Here is a 24,972-nt window from a genome sequence, read left to right as displayed (position 1 = left end):
CTCGAGGTTCCACACCCGACTCAAACAGAGTTGTTTTTACTGAACGCCTAAAGACAGCACGGAAAACTTTCTCCCATCCACCCCTCCCCCCCCCCCCACAACTGGTCCACAAATAAGATTGGACCAAAGCGCTCTGAGCATGCTATAAGCATGAAAGTAGCGCTATATGAAAGCTATAATAATAATTATTATTCATTATTCCCCTTGAGGAGGCTTGAGCCATGAGTGAACACGTTTTTTTTATTCATTTAAAAATCGATGACAGCAGCATTCACACAGATACCCCCTTCTGTCACCTTACCCTTTGCCAACTGGTCCAGACATAGTGCATTGAGAAAGCTAAAAGCATGAAAATGCGCTGAACAAGAAGGTAAAAATATTTCTAATCATACAGATTTATAACTGTTAGTCTAGATCTACTAAAAATTTAATCACATTACTGGTTCAAACTAATTGACACAATTACACATAATATAAGCTTTGTTTTAAAAATAGTATTTATGTTTTCATTGTACATGTTATTTGTAAGAAAAGTGAATAAGAGATTTAAAAAAAGACTTTTTTGACTGCGTGTGTAGAGCCTTCTAGTAACAAATCCCACCACACGGATGTCCCATGTGATGACCACACCTATGTTTTAACATTTCACAACGTTCAACAAACACCGTTATATTATACCCATTCGAAATTACGTAGATAACAGTATTTAACAGTCCAGATCACGTGGCTTAAGCACATTTGTTCCGTAGATATTAAGAGATATCTAGATCTAGATCTATGGTTGTCTGGGGACTTTGAAGTGTCCTGTCGTGGCTGGATATATCGCTCTGTTACATCATAGCCAATGCTTACAAAGTCATGTTTAAAAAATTACTCTATATATTCCTGTGAGCAAAACAAAAAACTATCTGCATTGATCTACATTTATTGACGAATAGTATTTGTCTGTAAGTATTGGTATTTTTCTGTTGTTTTTTTTTTAATTGCAAGTGCACTAAGCGAAATATATTGTAGGCTTAATTATTCGTAGCTACAACTATTTAAATATTTCAATGTAAACATATTGCTGTCTTTTTCTTTAGTCACTGACGACAAAATGCATGCAAGTATGCGAATGGCTTTTCTCCCCTGATATTCTTGTTTAACAATATTAACATATAGGATGAAAAATGGTAGCAAAATCTTTCAATTTTAAAGAGCTCAATATGGAGATTTTCATAAGTGGCAGAAAAACTATAAATATCAATCTTTTTGTTATTTTTTCATTTAGTTGCATGCTTGAAGTCATTTGAATATGAAATTTTAAAGGTCAACATCCTAAAAAAGAACATTGATAAACGAAGCGATAGCACTTTGTATATTGACTCGGTCTCGTTTCTCTTGTCTTAATTATGAAACTATTTTTATAAGGGCAAAATAAATACTATGTATATACAAAGATGAATCCTTAAAAAAACATGAAGCTTAACTGTAGCCCAATAAATCTGTCAAGTTTCCGAGCATTAGTTTGATTTAATTAAACTAAAATAAATATTACAATGTAAAATATAAGATGAAGAAATGATTCCTGATCAAGTCCAATACCCGAAGCGAAGCATTTGCCAACGTTTCATGCCATGTCGTGAGTGTAGTGAACACCTTCAGCCACCTTCGCACTTTTCAAATTCGCCACAAACAAGTGCAGTCATTGAACCCTTTTTTTTCGTGAGTAGACTAGCGTCGAATACTTACCGAGTTGATTTACGATCCGACTAAATAAGGCTACATGTTGCTTTGACAGTCAGATGTTTTGCATTGTCAAAGTTTGGCGAATGACTCACTTAACAAAAAGATCAAAGGGAAACTATTATCCTTATGTTGATTCTCTCTCTCCTCCCTCTCTCTCTCTCTCTCTCTCTCTCTCTCATTCGCTCTCCTCTTCTGTCTATCTCTTCTATTCATTGTGTTTAACTCACTTTTTTTTTACTGTCCCAAAATCTTGTTAGCAATGATGACCGCACGGGTCTTTAGTTGACAAACATTTAAAAAGTAGAAACTCTCTCCCTCTCTCCCTCTTTTTCTCTCACTCTCTCTCTCTCTCTCTCTTTCTTCTTGAGCCGTTTTAATACCATACTTTACATTGACTCAAATCAAATCAGCCCTGCATTTACAGTGCCTCTATCTATCTATCTATCTATCTATCTATCTATCTATCTATCTATCTATCTATCTATCTATCTATCTATCTATCTATCTATCTATCTATCTATCTATCTATCTATCTATCTATCTATCTATCTATCTATCTATCTATCTAACTGTTTCTCTCTCTCTCTCTATATATATATATATATAGACACATTCACACACCACACACAGTTATATATATATATGTATATATTTATCTATATATATGTATATATGGCTCAATCCCATTAACTGCAAATTCTGTTGAGTGAACACCTGTTTCTCCCCTCTTGTTTGAAAAGAAAAGAAGCTGGGCTGGTGGGAAAGGGTAATGAGTTCAGGTCACTCTGGTCTGCGGCCTGGACATTACGAGATTGTACACAAGCATTAAACACTGAGTACAATACATTTCAGGGCAGGGATTAAATTAACTCAAACTACATTTAGGAGATGGTGTAGTTATATTTATAACGTAAATTGATTGCCTGGGAGCACTGTGCTGACAACGCATATGGATTATACGCCTATGATACTGAACGTACGTGAGTTATATTTTTTAAAGTTTGAGTGGCGTAGCTATGGATTTTGGGGGCCCGGGGGATAGACTTTTAAAAAAATAATCATTAAGATTCTTAAAATGAATACTGCCGTTGTTTATTGGCGAGATGATGCACACGTGTAAAACTCAATTCATATCGCTTTCGTGTGCATCAAAGTTATCTATAACACCATCTAGAATCTAGATCAATATGCTTTTTAGTATCTTGGCGTCCTTGCACATCGAGTAAATCTTTCGTCTTTTAGTATTCTTGACTCCACGTGAAGCAAGATATGCAGTGGCGTAGTATTTAATATTTGATGTGAAAAAAAATTTGCGACATTCATTTAGGTGTCCTCATCAAATGGGGACCCGGGGGTACTTTCGAATTAGGACTTCCCTTCCCCACAACCAAGCTACACCACTGAGTTCATATTGGGTGTTTGCATTTATTGACGTGTGTAAGAGATCCTTCTGAGACTAGCAAGCATACAGTGCTGTGTACTGTGTACAGTATTAATATAGTGATCCATTTTTGAAATTATTATACATGTAGTTATAGGATTAACTAGACTGCAGTGTTTCTCAAACTGCGTTTCGGAACATTTGGGTTCTTCGCGACCTGAATAGATGTTCAAGAAGCTAGTGGAAAAATTAACTTGTAGACCTACACGAAAATTAATTGCACTGGAAATGCAGAACAAAACAGCACCATTGTGATGAACTTCTCTAGATTTGACACTAATTTGAAACAAATAAATAATTTCTGATCGAGTTTGTCTGAGGAGTTGTTAATTATGATCTAGGTTCACAGTCAGCAATAAACAAACAACAACCATTAGTGTCATGGCGGAGAATGATACTTTATTATATTGAACGCGTGCACCTTTGCGCACCATATCAACATCCCCTTTTCTTTAAAAAAAAAATAAAAAAAAATAAAACATTTCGGGGAGTATCATAGAAAAAAAATAAAACAACAACAACATAAACAACTAAACGTAACATACATGTATACGCTTCAATCAATATGAAACATATCACATTTAAAAATCAACATTCAATAGTTCATTAAGACACATAGTCATTGAATCTTGTCGGTTTCTTCAACTGATCCCTTGGTCGCAGGGAATGATGAGTTGATGAGTGGCGAACGTGTTGATCCTGAGTTCTATTGTCCTGTATGTTGTTATCAGTATCGGGAAATATATCTTCTTCTGTTTCTCTGTTCGGGTTAATATGCACTCTGTTTCTTTGGTACACTGCACCATTGTCACCTCGAATAATGTAAGCTCTCTGATTGACTTGAGACTGGATTCTTCCACGTCTCCATGTAGGGTCATTAGGAGATTGGAAATAGACCATCTGTCCAGTTTTCAGCTGACTTAAATTTCTTGACCTCTTATCATAAGATGTTTTTACACTCATCTGACCTTTTTCTTTCATTCTCATAATGTTCTCTTGACATGTAGAAATCTTAATGTTACTCCTTTTGTTTGGTATCAGTGTTCGAGTCATCCGACCAAAAAACATCTGAACTGGGCTTAGATTTGTGTCTTGCCTTGGAGTATTTCTAAATTCCAGAAGTGCTTCATAAGCATCTGACTTTGATTCTCGAGACTTCTTCATTATGTTCTTCAAAATTTTAACTGCTGACTCAGCTTTTCCATTGGATTGATGGTGTCCTGGAGAAGATTTCAAATGAGTCACTCCCCATTCCATCATAAATTTGGAAAAATATTCCGATGTGAACTGAGGTCCGCTATCAGATATACAAACTTTGGGCACCCCATATCTTGCAAATAAAACTTTCAGTTTCTTTATAATTGCGTGTGTTGTTGTCAACTGCATGTTTTTTACCTCTATGAAATTTGAATAATAGTCCACTATGGCTAGATATTGTTGGTCACACATTTGAAATAAATCAATTCCAATCTTGTCCCACGGATTAGAACCTATTTCGTGATGTATTAATTCTTCTCTCTGGTTTGCTGGTTTATTTTTCTTACAAATGTAGCATGAGTTGGCTATTTCCTGTATTCGAGCTGATAATCCAGGCCAGAAAACTGTTTCTTTTGCTTTTCTTTTCATTGAGTCTACTCCCAGATGTGCTGCATGGAGTTTTTCTTCTATTTCCTTGCGAAGTGATATCGGTATGATTATTTGTTCTCCTTTCAACAGGAGTCCGTCTTCGTATGTTAACATGTCTCTTAGTGAAAAATATTGTTTGAGTTCAGGTAAACTATTATGTTTGTCTGGCCATCCATTTAGGATATACTGAATAAGTGTTTGCATTGTTCTATCTTTCTCTGTCTCGATTCTGACTTTCTCCAGCACTGCATCTGGTATTGCCAGTCCGACTGTATTGACACAAACATCAGGGATATCACTCTTTTCCTCTGATGGGTCTCTACTCAAAGTATCAGCTATGAACAAATTTTTGCCTTTGACATATTGAAACTGGATATCGTAACGATAAAGACGCATCATTAGACTTTGTAGCCTTCTCGGAGCAGAACTGAGTGGTTTTTGAAGGATGTTTTCCAGTGGTTTATGGTCATTCTGAACTATAACTGTCCTGCCATACGTATACTGGTCAAAACGTTCCAAACCAACAACCACTGCTAACAATTCTTTTTCAATCTGTGCCCATCTTTTCTGAGTATCAGTTAATGATCTAGAAGCATATGCTATTGGACTGCCATCTTGTAATAACGCTGCTCCTAACCCATTTTGGCTACTATCTGCTTGTAATGTAAGCTCTTTGTTAGGGTCAAAATATATCAATGTGCCATGAGTCGATATTTTCTGTTTTATCTTGTTGAAAGCTCGTGTGCATTGATCAGACCAAACAAATGGTGTGTTCTTTCTGATCAACTCTGTTATGGGCTGTAAATCTGTCGACAAATCTGGAACAAATCTTGCAAGATATTGAACCATGCCACAGAATCTTCGGACTGATGAAATATCTTTTGGAGCATTCAAACTCAAAATCGCAGATACTTTGTTCGGGTCTGGTTTTATTCCTGCTTCTGTAATAATATGACCCAAAAAATTAATCTCAGCTGTTCTAAAAACAGACTTTTCATGGTTCAGTTTAATCTTCTTTTCTTGACATCTCTTCATCAGTTCTCTTAGGTTAATTTCATGATTTCTGAGTGCTTCTTCTTTCGTTCTTCCTCTTCCTACCACTATAATATCATCAACGTAATTGAAACAGCCTTTCAGTCCTTCTAGTGCTAGATTTAATCGTCTCTGAAAAATTTCTGAACTCACTTTCAGTCCAAATGGTAATCGTTTCCATTTGTATCTACCAAAAGGGGTTATCATTGCTGTCAAATTAGATGACGCTGTGTCTAGTCTGACATGCCAGAAAGCTTCTTGCACATCCAATTTGCTGAATATTTTGGCATCGTTCAAATCTGCCAATATGTCATCTAAAGTAGCAAGATTATAGAATTCCCTTAGTAAAACTTTATTCAGGGCTTGTGGATCTATGCAGATCCTAATTTTTCCATTAGCTTTTTCCACAATTGCCATCTGACTCACCCACTCTGTAGGCTCTATCACTGGTTCTATGATTCCTCTCTGCACTAGGGTCTTTAACTCCTCCTTAACTCTTTCTTGTAAAGCAATAGGGATCTTTCTACATGGCAGAACCTTGGGCTTAATGCTGCTATCAATCTTTAAAGACACTTCTCCTAAGTCACCCAAATCACCAGTAAACTTTGGACTATAGTCTTCTTCTTGGTTATTCACTACTGATGCTATGAACCTATCTTTATTGACTTTGATTAACTTCATTCTTGTTAAAGTTTCATGACCTAGAAGGCATGCTAGATTATTTGGTACAACTATATATTCCACCTCAAATGTTTCGTTAGTTTTCTCATTTCTCGTCGTTAGAGTGGCATTCCCTATGGGTCTCATTTCAGTCTTATTCCACATTAGTAATCTTTGCGTTGCCTTTTCTATCTGATTCTTATTTACGTATTTTTCCTGGATGGTATTTACATCAGCTCCACTATCCATTTGAAACCTTACACGGTGACCATTTACTGTCATAACTGCTGTCATCCTTTTCGTTTTGTGGTTCTCCAAAGACATCACCCATTCATTTTTTACCATCATGACATCATCTCTTGTGTCCGACTGTAGCTGTCTTTCATCGTTAGACATATCATCTGACACCTGCTGAATTTTCTTTTTGCACATCACAGCAAAATGATGTCTCCCCTTGCATGCTAGGCACATTTTACCCCATGCAGGGCACTTTTCTTTAATGTATTCGTGAATCCTTCCACAATACCTGCATTTACCTTTCTGAATGTTTGTTCTTGAAGGTGTTGATACTTTCTCAATGATTGGAGGGTCGGCTTGTATTTGTCTCAACTGTTTGTTGGCGGTCTCGTATGCTCTGCAAATATCTCTGCACCTTTCCAATGTGAGACTACTATCTTGTAGCAATTTCATTTTGAGGCATTCATGTCTAATACCAAGAACTACTCTGTCTCTAATCAAGCTATCTTCCAGGCGTTCAAAACTACACGTTTTTGCTAGTCTTCTCAGATTTGTTATGTACTTTTCAATGTCCTCGCCTTCTTGCTGTTCACGCGCATTGAACACATAGCGCTCATAAGTTTCATTCGTTTTTCCAATACAAAAACTTTCAAATTTGTTCACTATTTCTTCCATCTTTCTTTCTTTTCCCTTCTCAATTTCAAGACCATCATATATGTCCATCGCTTTTGTTCCTATAATTGTTAGAAAGGTGGCCACTCTGACCTCCTCTGATTCTTCCGACAATTTAATGGCTAACTCATAGTTTCGCCAGCTCCGGTGAAACTTTTGCCAATTAGCGGCCATGTTTCCTTCTACCTCGAGCGGCTCGGGTACAGGAAGGAAATTTCTAGCTGCCATTGCACGGCGTAGCCTTGAATTGTTGTCTATTTATTATTGCAAACAATTAACCTTTATATACTGATTAATGATTACCTCTGATCATTAATACACCGCTGCCACCATGTTAATTATGATCTAGGTTCACAGTCAGCAATAAACAAACAACAACCATTAGTGTCATGGCGGAGAATGATACTTTATTATATTGAACGCGTGCACCTTTGCGCACCATATCAACAGGAGTACTACAATATTTTAACTCTTTTTCTCCGTAATTATTTTCCTCGTTCCGATAGAATTATTTATTTATATTTCACTATCCTGTTATGATAGCAATAACTTTTTTGTTTATTATCAGAAAATTTTTGGTATCAAATGACAAAGGAATGCGTAGCTCTTTTTTACACAACACAAATTTACGTTTATAAATCCAAAAAATCAATTTAGTTTAATTTAGGGTCAAATCAACTTTGGCATCGTCAAGTAGGAAGGAAAGAGTTAAAACAAACTATCGTTATTTTATTCCCGTTTCCTGCAGTCTGTTTGTGCGAAGCAAGGAAATAATCCAACCTAAAATAGAAGCACAGTGTTCCGCTACATTCTCCGAATGTGTGAAGTGTTACGTTAAAGAAACTGTTTGGGAAACGCTGAATTCCCCCCCCACACACACACACTTTTTCCCGTTGCCCTATGGAAGGTTTTGGCTAGGTGCAGAGTAACTCTGAAGGAACATCTGAAATATGTAAAACAAACACATTTTTCTATCTCCTTCTCTCTATAACCTCCCCCACCTTCCCACCCCCCACATAAAATAAGACCTTAGAGACAAGACTTAGTATTTAAACTCCATAGGTAGTCTCAAGTTTGTCATAAACACGAAGATAAGAACTGAACATCCATCCTGTTATCTAGTTATTGTCTACTGAGTCTATACTTCAAATGTCAATCATCTCTCGTAATGATAATTTAAAGAACACTCAAAAATGTATTTGTCAACAGGTATGCCTACCTTTAAAGTGGTTCTCAAAAAAAAAAAAAGGAATTATAAAATTATATAAAATGTTTGAAACCAAAACAGACCAACTTGTTGAGAAATGGCTCTTGGGAATATTTGGCAGGCTCTATGATAGGCTCACTTTGTTTTTATGGCAGGCTCTATGATAGGCTCACTTTGTTTTTATGGCAGACTCTATGATAGGCTCACTTTGTTTTTATGGCAGGCTCTATGATAGGCTCACTTTGTTTTTATGGCAGACTCTATGATAGGCTCACTTTGTTTTTATGGCAGGCTCTATGATAGGCTCACTTTGTTTTTATGGCAGACTCTATGATAGGCTCACTTTGTTTTTATGGCAGGCTCTATGATAGGCTCACTTTGTTTTTATAGCAGGCTCTATGATAGGCTCACTTTGTTTTTATAGCAGGCTCTATGATAGGCTCACTTTGTTTTTATGGCAGGCTCTATGATAGGCTCACTTTGTTTTTATGGCAGGCTCTATGATAGGCTCACTTTGTTTTTATGGCAGGCTCTATGATAGGCTCACTTTGTTTTTATGGCAGGCTCTATGATAGGCTCACTTTGTTTTTATGGCAGGCTCTATGATAGGCTCACTTTGTTTTTATGGCAGGCTCTATGATAGGCTCACTTTGTTTTTATGGCAGGCTCTATGATAGGCTCACTTTGTTTTTATGGCAGGCTCTATGATAGGCTCACTTTGTTTTTATGGCAGGCTCTATGATAGGCTCACTTTGTTTTTATAGCAGGCTCTATGATAGGCTCACTTTGTTTTTATGGCAGGCTCTATGATAGGCTCACTTTGTTTTTATAGCAGGCTCTATGATAGGCTCACTTTGTTTTTATGGCATGCTCTATGATAGGCTCACTTTGTTTTTATGGCAGGCTCTATGATAGGCTCACTTTGTTTTTATAGCAGGCTCTATGATAGGCTCACTTTGTTTTATAGTGCTGCTTGTATTCCTGAAATCAGTTGGTGACAGAAATAAGTTGACTAGTTGTGTTTGCTTGCAGGGAGATGTTTGCTGGTATGTCTAGATGACTAGTTGTGTTTGCTTGCAGGGAGATGTTTGCTGGTATGTCTAGATGACTAGTTGTTTGCTTGCAGGGAGATGTTTGCTGGTATGTCTAGATGACTAGTGGTGTTTGCTTGCAGGGAGATGTTTGCTGGTATGACTAGATGACTAGTTGTGTTTGCTTGCAGGGAGATGTTTGCTGGCATGACTAGTAACTAGTGGTGTTTGCTTACAGGACGCTGTTTGCTGGTATGACTAGTAACTAGTGGTGTTTGCTTACAGGACGCTGTTTGCTGGTATGACTAGTAACTAGTGGTGTTTGCTTACAGGACGCTGTTTGCTGGTATGACTAGTAACTAGTGATGTTTGCTTACAGGACACTGTTTGCTGGCATGACTAGATAACTAGGGATGTTTGCTTGCAGGGAGGTGTTTGCTGTGATGACTGGTGGGTTTTACTGGCATGATTATTTTCTGGTGGTATTTGCGAGCAGTACTAGTTTGTTGGCGAACATTTCTAGGTGATCAAACCAGTTTATTTTCGTTAAAATGTTTTTGTGTATAGACTTTTTTTTTAACTTGCAAAAAGTGGGATATTAAAAACTATCTATGTGAGACTGCGGGTATGTGAAACTATGAGTCTGTGGAACTGTAAGACTGTGAGTCTGAACAAGTGAAACAGTGAATCTGTGAAATCTGTGAGACTGTGACATTGTGAGACTGTGTGTCTGTGAGAGTGTGATTCTAGATTTGAATGACATCTTAGCATTGAACTTTTTTTATGTTCCACATTTTTTGCAATTGAATATGAAAGCAAGTTTTTGGTAGTTATAGTTTATAACCAACTAGCCTCCGAGTTTTGTGATTTATGCTGTATTGTGTCCCAGGTACCAGAGATAACACGGGCAACAGGATATAGTATGTTGGGCATCGTTATTTCGGTGGGGGGGGGGGGAGGGGGGAAGAGCTTGAACCGCTGAGCTATACAAATAAACCGCGTTCGTGTGTTTGTTTGTTTTTTTGTGATGAAAAATGTCACAGATGTTGATCATGATCTAGAAGTAGAAAACTAGCAAATAACTAACTGGGAACCAGATTGTGTAACCGAGTATTTTAGTTACGTAGACAGCTAGTTAAAAAATTGATTGCGTTGTGGTTTACAGGAAGGGAAAGGGCCGAAACGTTTAGTCAGCCTCTGTCTGAATGAACATTTATGGCATTCAAGTTAAAATGAACATTTAATATTTAAAATATGATTCATGTATACATGTGCTTTTTTTTACGCCTGAACACATGTACATGAACATAGAGAACAAAGTAGGGCGTTCATTGTGTATCTGTTCATTGTGTATCTGTTCATTGTGTATCTGTTCATTGTGTATCTGTTCATTGTACACATTTTGTCACTTCTTGAATCACATCTCGTCATGTGATCAGTAACTACTACCGCTGTTAAATCAAAGAATTTCCATTTCCTTCGCTTTCTGCTTACCTCCCGCTACACCTATGTTGTTTTAACCCTAACCCTAACTAAGCATAAAATATAATCACTTAAATAAATAAATATAAACACCTAGCTACAACTTTAAAAAATGTACCTGTTATTTTTCTACAAAGTACATCACGTCATTGTGGTGTTAGGCATTAGATCACGTACAGGTTATAAGCAAATATGTATAAACTTCAACATGAAAAGGACCGGAAAAAGTGACCGTGTGAGATTTTTAAGCTCGTAACTTTAGAAGAAGATCAAAAATTCGAAATGTTCAATAAAAGCTTTCTTTAATCGCTGGAGCATGTTTCATGAATGGCCCTGAGTCCTAAATAATAATAATAAAAATTATTATTATCTACTGTACTGGGATAGGCCTATTTTGACTGACAAAATGGTAGATTTGATTCGTCTTGATCTGCTGCTCATCGATAAAAAAGAAAAAAAAACGCTACTTTTATTGACATCGCCGTACCACTGTCTCATAATTTAAGAAAAAACTGAGCTAGAAAAACAACGAAAATATGGGAACCTTGGCTTAGAGATTAAGCGTTTTTGGAAAATTATTTAAAACAACAATATACCCCATTGTCATATCAACCGAGGGGATAATAACAACTGACATCACAGATACCTTCAAGGCCCTTTCTAGGAACATTCTCGTTGCCTGTCAGAGGGCGGTACTTCTGCAGACCTGTCACATCATCAGAAAATTTCATGTAGGAAACTGTTAAAGGGACTACGATGAATTTTGTTTCTCTTTAACGAAACTCGACCCTGGCAGCGCCAGAGAATGACTACTCGTTTGTTTCTAGCATAATACTAATTCTTATACTAATAAAGTAAATGTCGTTGAATCCAGGGATTAAAAAAGAGAGAAGTTCATTACGTGACCTAGGCGACCCGAATTTTGACACAGTTAATCGCAGACGTAGTAAGATGAGAAGCAGGTGTGTGTGTGTGTGGGGGGGGGGTGAGTCACGTGGGTGCGGGGTCTGTGACACAAGAAAGTGATAGGAATGATAAATACACCCCATGACAAATCAGACGAGACGAAGCACTGTACTATCTTACTTGCACGTGACGAACATCAATATTTCGACACGTGACAGATGGCTGAGCAATATTTCAGTTCGACGCCTCAATGTTTTGATCAGTGGGGTTTGTTAGCGCCACTCCTCCTACTAAAAACAGACACATACACACACACACACACATCTGATGAGTGTGGCAATTCATTGTACTTTTACGCAATCACCTACAATGACCGGACCACAATTGATAAAATTCAAAACTGGATTACACTGGCGATTGGGCCCCACGATGACCTGCTGACCACTGACTAAAAGTTTATGGCCGTATGACAAGGTCATTAGGGCTCGCAAAGACCTTCCTTCAGGGAATAGTTTTCTGTGGATTTGTTTTGCTGTTTGGTGTTTCTGGGTAGTGTAGATAGCCTTACGACCAATTCTCCTCTTTTCTCAACCGGACTTGGGGCCGGAAAAAAAGAAGACAATTAAAAAAAACGAAAAGCAAGTCATTAAAAGAGATTCTATTCAAGGCTAAAGACGGGGAGGAATGGAGAAAGATGGTCGACAGATCGTGTGTGTTGCCCCAACAGTCCAACAGACTAAGGGATATGTGAAGGAAAGGAACCGAAAGCAGAAAATGAGTACCAAAGATCACCCTCCCTCTCCGTTTAATTATTCAACCTTTTTGTAAGATGTTAAATAAAGAAAAAAAATATATTGGCCATTTCCTGGTGTACTAACATTTAACCTAAGTTTCTCAGCATTCAAACTTTTACAAGTTTTCCACCTCTCTTGTGATCCCATTAAAATCATTTACGACATTACGACCGCGCATTATTCGAGGACAAAAAAGAGTTAGTATTAATCAGCCTCTCTAGATGATTGGGTAGCTCCAAGGATGTGCTGAGGTTAGAATTAGCCCGAGTGAATCAATCCGAACTTTTCTACATCAAGGTAGTTGTAGGAGGGGAGAATGAGGTATGTGCACCAGGAGCCAAAAAGTTACTCGTTCAAGAGACTCAATGTATTCTATTTGGAGCAGTGTCGTAGCATCCATGGCGCGAAGGGGTCCAATGAACCCGGGCCCACCACCATTAGGGGCCAACAGCCTGTGGCGTAACACTCATGGTGCAAAGGGGTTCACTGCGATTGAGTCCATAACTCATGACCAGTTGGGGCCAACATAAGAACCTGGGATGACATCAAAGTGAAAATAAAATTGTACTTTTGTGACAACCGATTTAAAAAAAAGGTCGTTTGATTCTGTGAGGAAGTTCTACAAAACATTGACTTACAAGACTTGTAGAGAGTCACAACTGAATCAAACCTAATGGCGTTATTACTCACAAAAAAAAAAGGTTACGAAGACAGTTTGTGTGGGAATACAAACTCACAATCGGCCCCCGAAGTGGTCCACCCACGCAGGTAAAAAGGCAGGTTTCAATATTTTCAGAAAGAATATTGAGAATGAAATCATTCTATCAAAGGCGAATAACAGAGAAGAATGGAGAAAGAAGGTTGACAGATCTTATGTGATGCCCCAACGGTCCAGTAGACTAAGGGATAGATGAAAGTGAAGGAGAAGTTCGATGTGAACCTGGCCTAACTGATGTCATATAATGATTATCTAATTGATCTAATTGTTCTGTAAGGGTCAATCTGTTATTCAAAGCCTCAAAAAAATGTCCGTAAAAAAAAAAATTCTCCCCTTCCTTTAGTTTAGTATTCCGTATTACATCTATACCATGGAAGTTCACTGGATAATATGAAAAAAACTACTTATTAATTGTTGTTTTAAATTATGTTCCACTTATATGCATTCACTTTGCCTAGGGCCTTCAGTTACCTAAGACCGGCCCTCAAATCAGAATTTATTTTTTTAAAATATGTAACTGAATAGAGACAGTGAGCCTAAACCCAACAGACACATACACACCTAAAGAGTTTCAAATTCTAGCACTGGACACCATTAATGCCTTCAATCCCAGTGCTATTTTTGCATATACTGATGGGTCGGCATCGATAGATTCTGGAAGAGCAGGTTCTTAGCTCTTTACTCAGTCAAAATCTTTGGACCATTTGTTTGCAGTTTTGATGGCAGTCTGTGAAGCCTTAAAAGTCATTGACTCTCAACTCGGCGAGGGACATTTGAGGGCAACACAGATTGTGGGTGGTCCTGGACCATGGCCCCCCAATATTGACACTGTCATCATGGCTTCACACAACATAAAGCAACGCTATGGTACCACTGTAATAATGCAATGGGTATCGAGTCACATAGGTGTGACTTGCATCACTATTACAGACTCCTTGGCCCACCAGGGAGGGCAAAAATCCACCCACTGAACAGGCTGTAAGTTTTCATCATGCTCTGGCTATAATTCAAAAAACAGAAATGGAAAAGTGGTTTGAGTGCTGGGACAAGTACCAAAAAGCCCGTGGAGTCTGGGAGCGCATGAGGCGCCCTGACCGCACTTCCCCGTGGTGGAGGCTGTCCAGGCCTGAGCAAGCTATTATATCACAGTGCAGGACAGGCATTTGTCCTGTTGGCTCATACTTCTCACGGCTATGGCCAAATTTCGATTCACGGTGCCCCCGCTGCGGGGAAGAAGAGGAAACCGTGACCATATTTTGTTTGACTGCCCCAGACTTGCTGATCTCCATCTCGACAGGTCTGGGAAACCAAAAATTCTCGACCTGTATGGTGACATGTATGCACTACGCAAGACAGCAGGGTTTCTGTCCAGGGCTTTTGCAAGAGAGGATTTGAGCCTCTCAAGCCCTCACTCAAATAGAGTTTGATGATGATTATGGGACCCCAACTCTTATTTTAATGTTACCTCCAAACATAGGCGTAGTGAGCAAAACGTGTGCCCGAGCCAAGCTACTTTATTGGCCCCCTCCCCCATTTACCATGAACATATATAGGCGACGTGCCCCCTTGCCCCCCTCACTACGCCTCTGCCTCCAAAGTTCTCTGACATTTTTAAAGGAGTGGGGAGGCGTCTCTACAATTGGTGTCACGAGGTTGAGTTCAGGTCATGGTGTCATATCTTCTTCCTCCGCAATCACCAATGATGATTCAAAAACATCCTGACAGATTGAATATCTTAACACTCAACAAATAAAATAAAACAAAAGTTGCGGACTTTTTGATCTGGGTTGCTGGCTATTTGTTCCATCCCTACCCCGAGTGAGAAAAAAAAAAACTCACCCAAGGTATCCTACCGGGGCCTTGTTCTCTTACCGTTCTTAGCCTCTTGTTCCACTACTAGACGTTTCCACGGAGGCGCCACGCTGAGGCGACGGGGGGTGAATCCTCCGTTTGCAGCCAGATGATTATAAACTATGTTTGCAGTTTTAGTTGAAACGTTAAAGTTATTATACAAGACCAGCTTCTTGGTGACAATACTTCAAGAGTGTAATAAAATATACATGAGGAAAGTGACCGAATTTTCTTCATTAAAATAAGATTTAAAGAAGTTTTAAGTCTCAACTTTATATATTCTATATCGCTGGCCTCTCCAACAATACATTACACATGTGACTCTCATCAAGAGGCAAGCATACGGTTCATAATTGTATACGTTGGTATTGGAGCTATAGTGACGATATCCTTTGTGGTAATATGTCTGGCTACCTACTGCAAGACGAAACGAAAGAAGGCTAGAAAATACAGCTACCAGGAAGGTGTTCACTTTGAGAACTCATTCTATACCGGCTTTGAAATTCCAACAGAATCTGGTCGCAACTCTGTGCTTTTTGAGCACCTCTAACGCCTTTAATCAAGTGCGAAATTTCCAGAATCCTCGGCTTTACATTTCATATTGGATCATCTTTTTAGGCTAATTTTTTCTTATTTTAGCCTTTTTTGACATTTTATGAGATTGTAGTTTGTAATATATAAGCATTTATGAAAAAAAAAATCAATGAATTTGAGTGTGTTCGTAAACAGAATGTTCAAATACTACTATGAGCAGATTCCGAATTACGTGTGTTCAGAAATTTGAGAAGCTCGTTCTGACTACTCGCTTGTGCTCCCATATTTGCGATGATGAATTATAATTGACTAGTCGACCGGCGGCGTAGCATACGCCGCTGTTTTGCAGGGCCGGCCTATGCAACCTATGCGACCGCTGTGGGTCCCGCACTTTCATAAGACCCGCGCTAATTCAAGGTGTATAAATTATTAAATGAAACCATTTTATAACTTAAAACAGATTTCCCGCGCCCTCCTATCGATTTACCAGGAGCTCCTGGAAATCTCCCGAAATTGCAAAATATACGATAAAGTCCTTAAAATATACGGAAATATATAGACAAAAATTGTCATTGTGGGGTGTCATTCAATATGGAGAACGCCAATCCTACGTGCGATAAATAAAAACGCTATTGTGCATTAGCCGTAATTGTGGAATGTGGTAAAACAAGCTTTTCGCGCCTCAAACTAATGAAGAATTACTTGAGGTCAACGATTCTCAAAGATATATTGAAACATTTGTGATTCTTGCTATTGAGAGTGGTATATGTAGAAAACAGAATTATCATGATATACTGTATGACTTTGCTACACGCAAGGCTCGTAAAGTGATTCTGTACGTAGTAAAGAATGAATAAAATGCATAGACGAATTAATTTTCTAATACAAACTCTTAAATTTCACTTATTATCCGCTTCCGCGAAATCCGTTTCGCATAGGGCCTCACAATGGTTAAGTCCGGCCCTGCTATTTAGTAACGGGTGAATATACATAGTAGATTACTTGTTCTCTTTTCATGCCTTCTTGGTCACAATGGTTGAGTCCGGCGCTTCTATTTAGTGTTTATTTGTAAAATGTTTTACATGTTTCGGATGTTCATTCAGAGTTGAGAATAGTTTACTCCCTAGTCTAAATCTCCCGCAGGACGAAGGGGAATGGGAACGGGCAGGGTTTGAACCCGGGACTATCGATAAATCCAAACGACAGACCAGCGCGCAAGCCGCACGACGAGGCAGCCATCCGTAGTGACGGGTGAATACTACTTGTTCTCCCCCTCTAGTGGGGTAACTCTATCCCCAGAAATAAAAGAGTGATCTTTTCTTTACTTCTTCTCGTCCAAACTCTTGAGCCATGAAGAGAATTATATATATATAGATATCATGGGCGTAGCCAGGATTTTTTTTCGGGGAGTGTTTTGGGATGGATTCCCCCCCCCCCCGACCTCCCCCCCCTCCCCCCGCGAAAAAAAATATATATGTGTGTGTGTGTACATAATTAATCTTTATTACATTCTGACCCTTTCGGAAGACGTTTATTGTTTATTGTAGACTCCCCGCCCTTGCTAGCAAGGGGGTCTGGGGGAGCTCGCAGCGCTCCCCCAGCGCGGGGCGAAGCCCCGCTGCCGAGCACTATTTCAGGTATTGAAAGCCAACAAAATGCATATTCTGAGGTATCTACAGTGCGTAATCTTGCTATTAAAAAGTTTTATTTCAAAAACCTAATGTGCTATTCTTACTGACTTTGACCCTCTCGCGCCGTTCGGCGCATTTTCCGGCAGCTGTTTCCGCAACTCTTATTTTGTGTAATTCATTTTGTCGGAAAACATGTCCCGCAAAACCTCATGCGACGCTCTGTTACAACCTTACTAAGGATTCGACTGCCAGTTCGGCATATGATTTCTTTGATTTAGACCCGATCTCTATAACTGACTCCTAAAATCTGTCTTAGCCATCTTTGTTGCGACACATTTAATGATTTTCAATTTCGGCAGAAGACTATTCACACTTAATTAATGGAGCCCAAGCCACTGGTAGAAATTTGTAACCTTTCTTGACTACGCTCTTGGAATTACATGCCTGTATTTCGCTTTAGATTTTACATAGAAAAGGAAAGTTTTTTCGTCAAATCATCTGTTGAGGGGTTTTAAACTAAAAAATCTCTGGTTTTTTTTTTTTTTGTTTTTTTTTCAATTCAAAACCCTATTTAGCTACGATCATAGAATTTGGTGACTGTAGTTTGCTTTAAAATAATATTGAAGAGAGAGGTTTTCAACTCTAAACGCTCTGTAGGGGAATTTTAATCTCAAAACCATCTGGAGGGGTTTTAAACTTTAAAGAAAAAGCCATCTGGAGGAGGGGGATTTAAATTTAAAACCCCTTTGGCTACGCTCATAGATTTTATAGTGTGTAATTTGCTTTTTTTTATATTGAAGAGGTACTTTTTAGCTTCAAACTCAAAACCCCTTTGGTTACGGTCATAGAATTTTGAGTATGTAATTTGCTTTTTTTATATTGAAGATGGGGTTATCGTAAATTTTGGATGGGGTTTTAAAATCAAAATCTTCCTCAACTGTGCTGTTGGAATTTGGGGATTGTTGTTTGCATTTTTGTTTTATAGAAGAAGGGGATTTAACTGCAAAAACCTCTGGTAGGGGGTTTAAAATTCAAAACCCCCTGAAGGGGATTTTAAACTCAAAGCCCCCTGGTAGAGGGATTTGTATCTCAAAACCCGCTGATAGGGGTTTTTAAAATCTCAAAACCCCCTGGTAGGGGGATTTAAACTCAAAACCCCCTGGTAGAGGGTTTTTAACTCAAAACTGCCTCGGCTGTGCTGTGGTAAGTGATGATTTAGTATTAAAATCTCACCTAAAATAAACAAATGAAAGCAAATATCAGTCACTTAATTCCGTCCCCCCCCCCCTGCGGGGGGGGGATTTCATTTCGGGGGGGGGGTTGAACCCCAAGAACCCCCCCCCCTGGCTACGCCCATGATAGATATTGTTGTAAATATAATGCAGTAATATTTTATTTGTTATTTTATATATTTCAGAGTTCAGCGCCATGGCTGCACGGGCGTTGATCTACCTCTTCTTTACGTTAGCCACAGTCAAATGTTTTCCCACTGACAATAGTACTACAACACAGCCAACGACACAGGAAACAGCAAAAGAGCGCGAAGTGCGAGAATTTCTCGCCACATACAACCAAGAGTACAGCGCCTTGAAATCCAGATTAGCAGAATCTGAGTATCAACTGAGGACCAACATAACTCACGAGAACGAAGAAATATATGTAATTGTATTTACAATCAAATGAATTCTAAAACTCCTTAACACGCCAAAGTATCGTCTGGTATGCTTCTCTGGACTATCATATCGATGGTTCAGGGTTCGGCGTCCTGATGCAGCTTTGGTCTAGGATTTAATCATCTTCAATTCTGAAGGAACATTCGAAACCAAAACAAAAAATCTGTACGCCAAAACGTAATAGATCGAATCAGAAAAATGGTTTGGCGATCATATTTTACTAGCGAAGATTATGTGTCAAACGACTCAAATGTGAACTGATAAAAAATAGCACATATATTTTAGTTAGTCACGCTACTGTAATCAAACAGAATACTTAACAAAACCTTAAGCACATTGTCTAGAAAACGAATTTTAAAAACAATGAAATGAGGATAGTTGCTTTGATATTGTTGGCGATGATTATATCTTAAATTGGATCTACGAAATTATTATGAAGATACAAATTTTGACAAACCAATTCAACAAAAAATTACTTTAAACAAAGTTACAAAATTGTAATTGTAAAAATAGTGCATTTTTATGAAAAAACTGCATGTTGATTTTAAAGAAAAAAGTACCCGTTGCATCATAACTTTGAATGGTCTAAAATATCATGATGTCGGATTTTCGATATATTTTTCAGTTTACGAGATATAAACGGGAAGGACGGACCGACGGACGGACAGACAGACCACACTAAACTAATAGCGTCTATTCCCCTTTCGGGGGCCGCTAAAAAGTTTGAAAATTAGCTTAGTAAAACATGAATTTAAAAAATGATCTTCCCTCAAGTTTTGTTTTCCCAGGAATTTATAGATTTGACGATTCCTTTACTTTGAGCAACGGGTTTGGGGTGATGTAAGCACTTGCAAATATGGCGTCATAGGTTTTTTTAACTTGAACATTAGAATTTCCCCATGCTGAGGGTGTTGATGATGCTGTAAGTATTTAGGCTGCCGTTATAATTAAATATTAAGTAGATCTCAAACAAAACAAATGTTCGGTTCTCAAACGTTCGGTTCGTAAATTTCACTAGAACATCTCGAATAAGTTGAGTACCAAAAAAAAGTAAAATACCCATTTTGTACTTTGCGATCTTTACGTCATCTGTTTCTATGGCCGTCAGTGTCATGTGGCCAGCTGAACGACCAACCTCCTTTACTTTCCCAACTAATGTCAGGTACCCATCAGAGTTGGGTGGATTCCCACAAATCCCAAAATTCAAAATCCCAGTCTTTATCTAGATTTGAACCCATGACCCCTTTACCATTCTTCGGTCACGCTCCCAAGTTCAGCATTGCTGTATAAATATATAATCAGTAACTTAAAGATGAGAACATTAACACCTCTTAACAGTAACTAGAAGATGTGAACACTAAGTTGTCTCAACAGTTACTAGAAGATTTGAACACTTCGACGTCTGAGCAGTAACTAGAAGATATAAATAAACATTACGACGTCTCTGCAGTGTCTATGTGAGAGAAATTCATCTGAAAGCAAGACACAACAATTGCTAGTTCCAAAGAAATAGAGAGCAACAATTGCTAGTTCCAAAGAAATAGAGAGCAACAATTGTAAAGCTTGCACATAACACTCCGTTTGCCGGACATTTTGGAGTAAAGAGAACATTATACTTAAACTTAGAGGTGCAAAATACTTCACTACTCTTGACTTAGCCCAGAGGTTATTGGCCAATTCCACTAGAGGAAGATGCTAAGCCACTCACAGCATTCACTGCTCCATTTGGTTGTTACCAAGGGAATTACATGAGCTTCGGGCTTAGTAACCTGCGACCTTCAACAGAATGATGGCAAAACTATTAGGCAAAAGACCAGATGCCATTTTCTATCTTGATGACATATGTGTCTTCCACAACACATTAGAAGAACACGTTGCTGGTCTGCAACAAGTATTCCAGATACTACAAGACAACGGGCTTACAATAAAACCTAGTAAGGTTAAAATCGCCAGAACAGACATTGAATTTCTAGGGCACAGAATACAGCAAAATACGATCAGACCACTACAAGACAACATAGGCAAGATACTCAACAATACCTACAACAAAGGGACAAGTCCGAAGCATCTTAGGTTTATGTAATTACTATAGACGGTTCCTGGCAAATTTCACAAGTATTACACAATCTCTAATTGAACTGACAAAAAAAGGCATGCCAAACAAGATCACATGGAGCTCCAGACTGTAGGAATGCCTGCAAAGCATTAAAAGTGTCTTCTCAGACGACATAGTACTCCAGCTTCCAGACATCAGAAACCCTTTCTACTTGGCAAACAGATGCATCCTCCACAGTAGTGGGAGGCACTTTAATGCAGAAATGTGACGCAACGCTACGACCAGTCTACTACATTAGCAAAAATCTGAACGCAGCAGAACAGAAATATTCCACGATAGAGCGTGAAGCTCTAGCTATTGTGTTCTGCATAACGAAACTATCCCGTTACTTGCTTGGGAAATCATTCATCTTACTAACAGATCAAGCCCCACTAACTTATATCAATACAAATAAGCTAGCCAACCAGAGGATTACTAGATGGGCTTTAAAACTTCAAGACTTCAGCTTTACAGTTCAAGCTATTCCGGGACAAATCAACGTGATTGCTGACGTGTTGAAAAGATGTGTCTAGGGACCGCTGGACTTGGGTTCATTTATTAATCAGATAATGAGAACATTAACAAATACCTTGTAGGATAACTTTAAAATGTGTCTTGTCAAAATTGAATGAACATTACACTTCTGAATTTTTTTATTTCATTCAGAGATGTGAAATTTGTACAATTTAGTTTTTTTTATATGTTTGTTGCATTGATTGTAGTCATAGATGTCCATTTAGGAACTGCTATGAAAGAAACAGAAAGTAAACAATTCCCTTAATTTGTAAGAGGTTTTAATGTAACATAAAGTATTAACTAATTGTGTATTTTTCACCTGACAATTTTGGCATTCAAAAGACTATCGTTACATAGGAAAAAAACTAAATGCGGGATTTTTTAAATATAAATTGCATAATATAACAGGAAAGCTTTCTGCGAGAGTTCAGTTGGAAATGTCCCTTGCAATAACATATTATTGAAAATTTATTTGTCGTCGTAGGCATTATCAGTTCCCTCATAATAGAGGATGCCATTGTATTACATGTCATTGTTTTTTTTTCTTGTCGATGTAAAACATTATTAATGTACCCCCAAACTATTGGGTTCATGAAATTTTGATACGATCAAAAATGTTCTCTGCCCTGGAAGGACTGTTGTGACACGGTTACTGTGTGTGGTCAACCGTGACACACGGTCAAGTGTTGGGTATCGGAGAGTTAGGGGGACTTGCGGGAAGTGAGGAGTGTGTAAACAAGAAGAAAGGAAGTCATCTAGTGGAGTTGGTTATCTGTAGATAAGGTTCGCCTTGTAAATATGTTCTGTTTGAATGCTGCACAATATAAGGCAGTTTATGATTAAAAGGACTTAAGTCTTCACAACAATTTCATTTAATTTCAATTCCGTTTCTTTTTTTTTTAAATACGTCCGTGTTACGTCGCCTAAATAATTCTGTCACTAGTTTTCCCGAATACAAACTTCACACAGCTAACAGCTTCTTATCACGTACCGCCCATCCAATAGTCAAACTGTTTCCCAGATTTGATTTGACAACTTATATTTCAGAGCTAATATCAACTCATTGTCTTTTAGGTCAAAAGCTTTACCGACGCTTTTGCTACTGAGCTTTTCAATGGAAGTTTGTTTTAGTCTGTTGTTTTATATAATTCGGAAAGAACGACCTAATTCTATACATTATTGTGATTGTTGTCACGGAAATATTTTTCCATTTAAAACACAATTAATTAATTAAGACTACTTGATTGGTTAATTTTTTTTTATTGATTCACGTGTTGTCATCGACAATGAATAATTGTGTAAAGTTTCAACTTGATCCAAGAATTGGTGTGGGAGCAATAACGTGTACAAACTTTTTACCAGACAGAGTGAGTTGATATAAGTTCTGTAGCAATATTTCCGATCGCAAAAATTTATTATTGCTTATCTTGATTTATTAAAAATTAATTACTTAGTTGATTCAAAGTAATTGATTCAATTTCCCTTTATTAAATAAGTTTTTTTTTAAGTATTTCTTTTTATTTTACATGTTTGTTTGTTATATCTACACGTATCGTCCATGTCACTTTGCTAAATAATTCTGTCAAAAGTTTTCCCATACAAAATAAACACAGTTAAAATCTACGAAACATAAACTTATTATTCTCATCGAATAGTCCATCGGTTTCCTGTCAGCTAAAATAGAGTTTATACTCTATATACTTCCAGAACAAAGTATCTCTCGAAGAGATTAAGTTCCGACAGAAATATTCAGAACTCGCCAAACCTTTGTACAGCCAAACGACTAATCCCGACTTTCAAAGGCAGCTTCATTTTATACTTGACATCGGCGACCTGGGCCAGAAAGATGAAAACAAGACCAAGGAGGTAAGTTGACATTGTGACCAGTCGAAATTTGGTATTAATATGTTCATGTTGTGTTTGTATGTTTATGGAGTGCCGTTGAGTATGGTGACGTCTGTAAACCATATGCCACTGGTTCATTTCTTGTTATAAACTGTGTGCACATGTCATCTAATTTGTTTGTCTGCAGACTCTAAAACTACTCGACGAGATGAGCGCCATCTATTCAGAAGCTAAAGTTTGCCTCAAGCCTAATTTATGCAAACCATTGGATCCAGGTAAATTAATATTTGAAACACTGGTATATATGTTAATCTGGGTACGCTAATAACTTTTGCTGCATCAATAATTATAGTACTCCTTTCATATTCATTGGTGGAACTTAATCTTGTCTTATCAAACTAGATCTAATCATTGTATCATGTAATACTATGGTTCGACTGGTATTACGTATACATATCGTAAACCTACATAATTTATTTTTTTATTATTAGTTACATAAGATATAAACTATTTAATTATCATCTCTCTTACTTTACTAAAAAATACAATAAATTGGCTGCGGTGTAACTAAGGTATTATATAATATATTGGTTGTCTCCCTTACTTCACTAAAGTTACAATTTATTGGTTGTCTCTCTTAGCTTAAAAAAAAAACTACTTTTAATGCTTGTCTGTCTTACTTTATCAATAATACAGTTTGACTGTTTAATAAAAATACAATTAAAGGGCCTAGATCACGAGATGGTCAAGTCACAATTTGGTCAATTTGAGAAAATGGCGAAAACACTATTTTTAATGTTCCTCTTGATCTCTGGTTCTTGTGAGCTATTAATTAGTAATTTTTCAAAAATTTCTATTTTAAGTAAAAAGTAAAGTTCCCCTTTCAGACCTTGTGATCTATAGGGCAGATTCATGGGCGTAGCCAGGGGGGGGATTTGGGGTTCAAACCCCCCCGAAATGAAATCCCCCCCCCAGGGGGGGGGGGAAGTCGGAATTTAGTGACTGATTTTTTGCTTTGATTTTGTTTATTTTAGGTGAGATTTTAATACTAAACAATCACTTGCCCTAGCACAACCAAAGGGGTTTTGAGTTTAAAAACCCCTACCAGGGGGGTTCGAGTTTAAAAACCCCTACCAGGGGGGTTCGAGTTTAAAACGCCTACCAGAACGGTTCGAGTTTGAGTTTAAAACCCCCTACCAGGGGTTTTGAGTTTTAAACCCCCTACCTGGGGTATTTGCAGTTAACTCCCCCTCTTCTATAAAACAAAACAAAAAAAAAATGCAAACGAAAATC

At 37.9% G+C, this 24,972-nt stretch overlaps 1 protein-coding gene across 1 annotated transcript in view; it reads left to right on the top strand.

Moving 5' to 3' along the window:
- The first annotated feature begins 731 nt into the window (after nt 1–731).
- The window catches only part of LOC106055619 (angiotensin-converting enzyme-like), a 69,509-nt gene continuing 45,268 nt past the window's right edge, over nt 732–24,972 (top strand). The window contains exons 1-4 of the mRNA XM_056012895.1: nt 732–947; nt 18,968–19,209; nt 23,542–23,700; nt 23,867–23,954. Of these exons, the coding sequence (XP_055868870.1) occupies nt 18,979–19,209; nt 23,542–23,700; nt 23,867–23,954 (478 nt within the window). The 5' untranslated portion in view covers nt 732–947; nt 18,968–18,978. The remainder of the gene's footprint in view (nt 948–18,967; nt 19,210–23,541; nt 23,701–23,866; nt 23,955–24,972) is intronic.

This window comes from Biomphalaria glabrata, chromosome 15, assembly GCF_947242115.1.
Source record: "Biomphalaria glabrata chromosome 15, xgBioGlab47.1, whole genome shotgun sequence".
In the NCBI taxonomy this organism is placed as follows: domain Eukaryota; kingdom Metazoa; phylum Mollusca; class Gastropoda; family Planorbidae; genus Biomphalaria; species Biomphalaria glabrata.
This window is presented reverse-complemented; position numbering and strand designations above follow the sequence as displayed.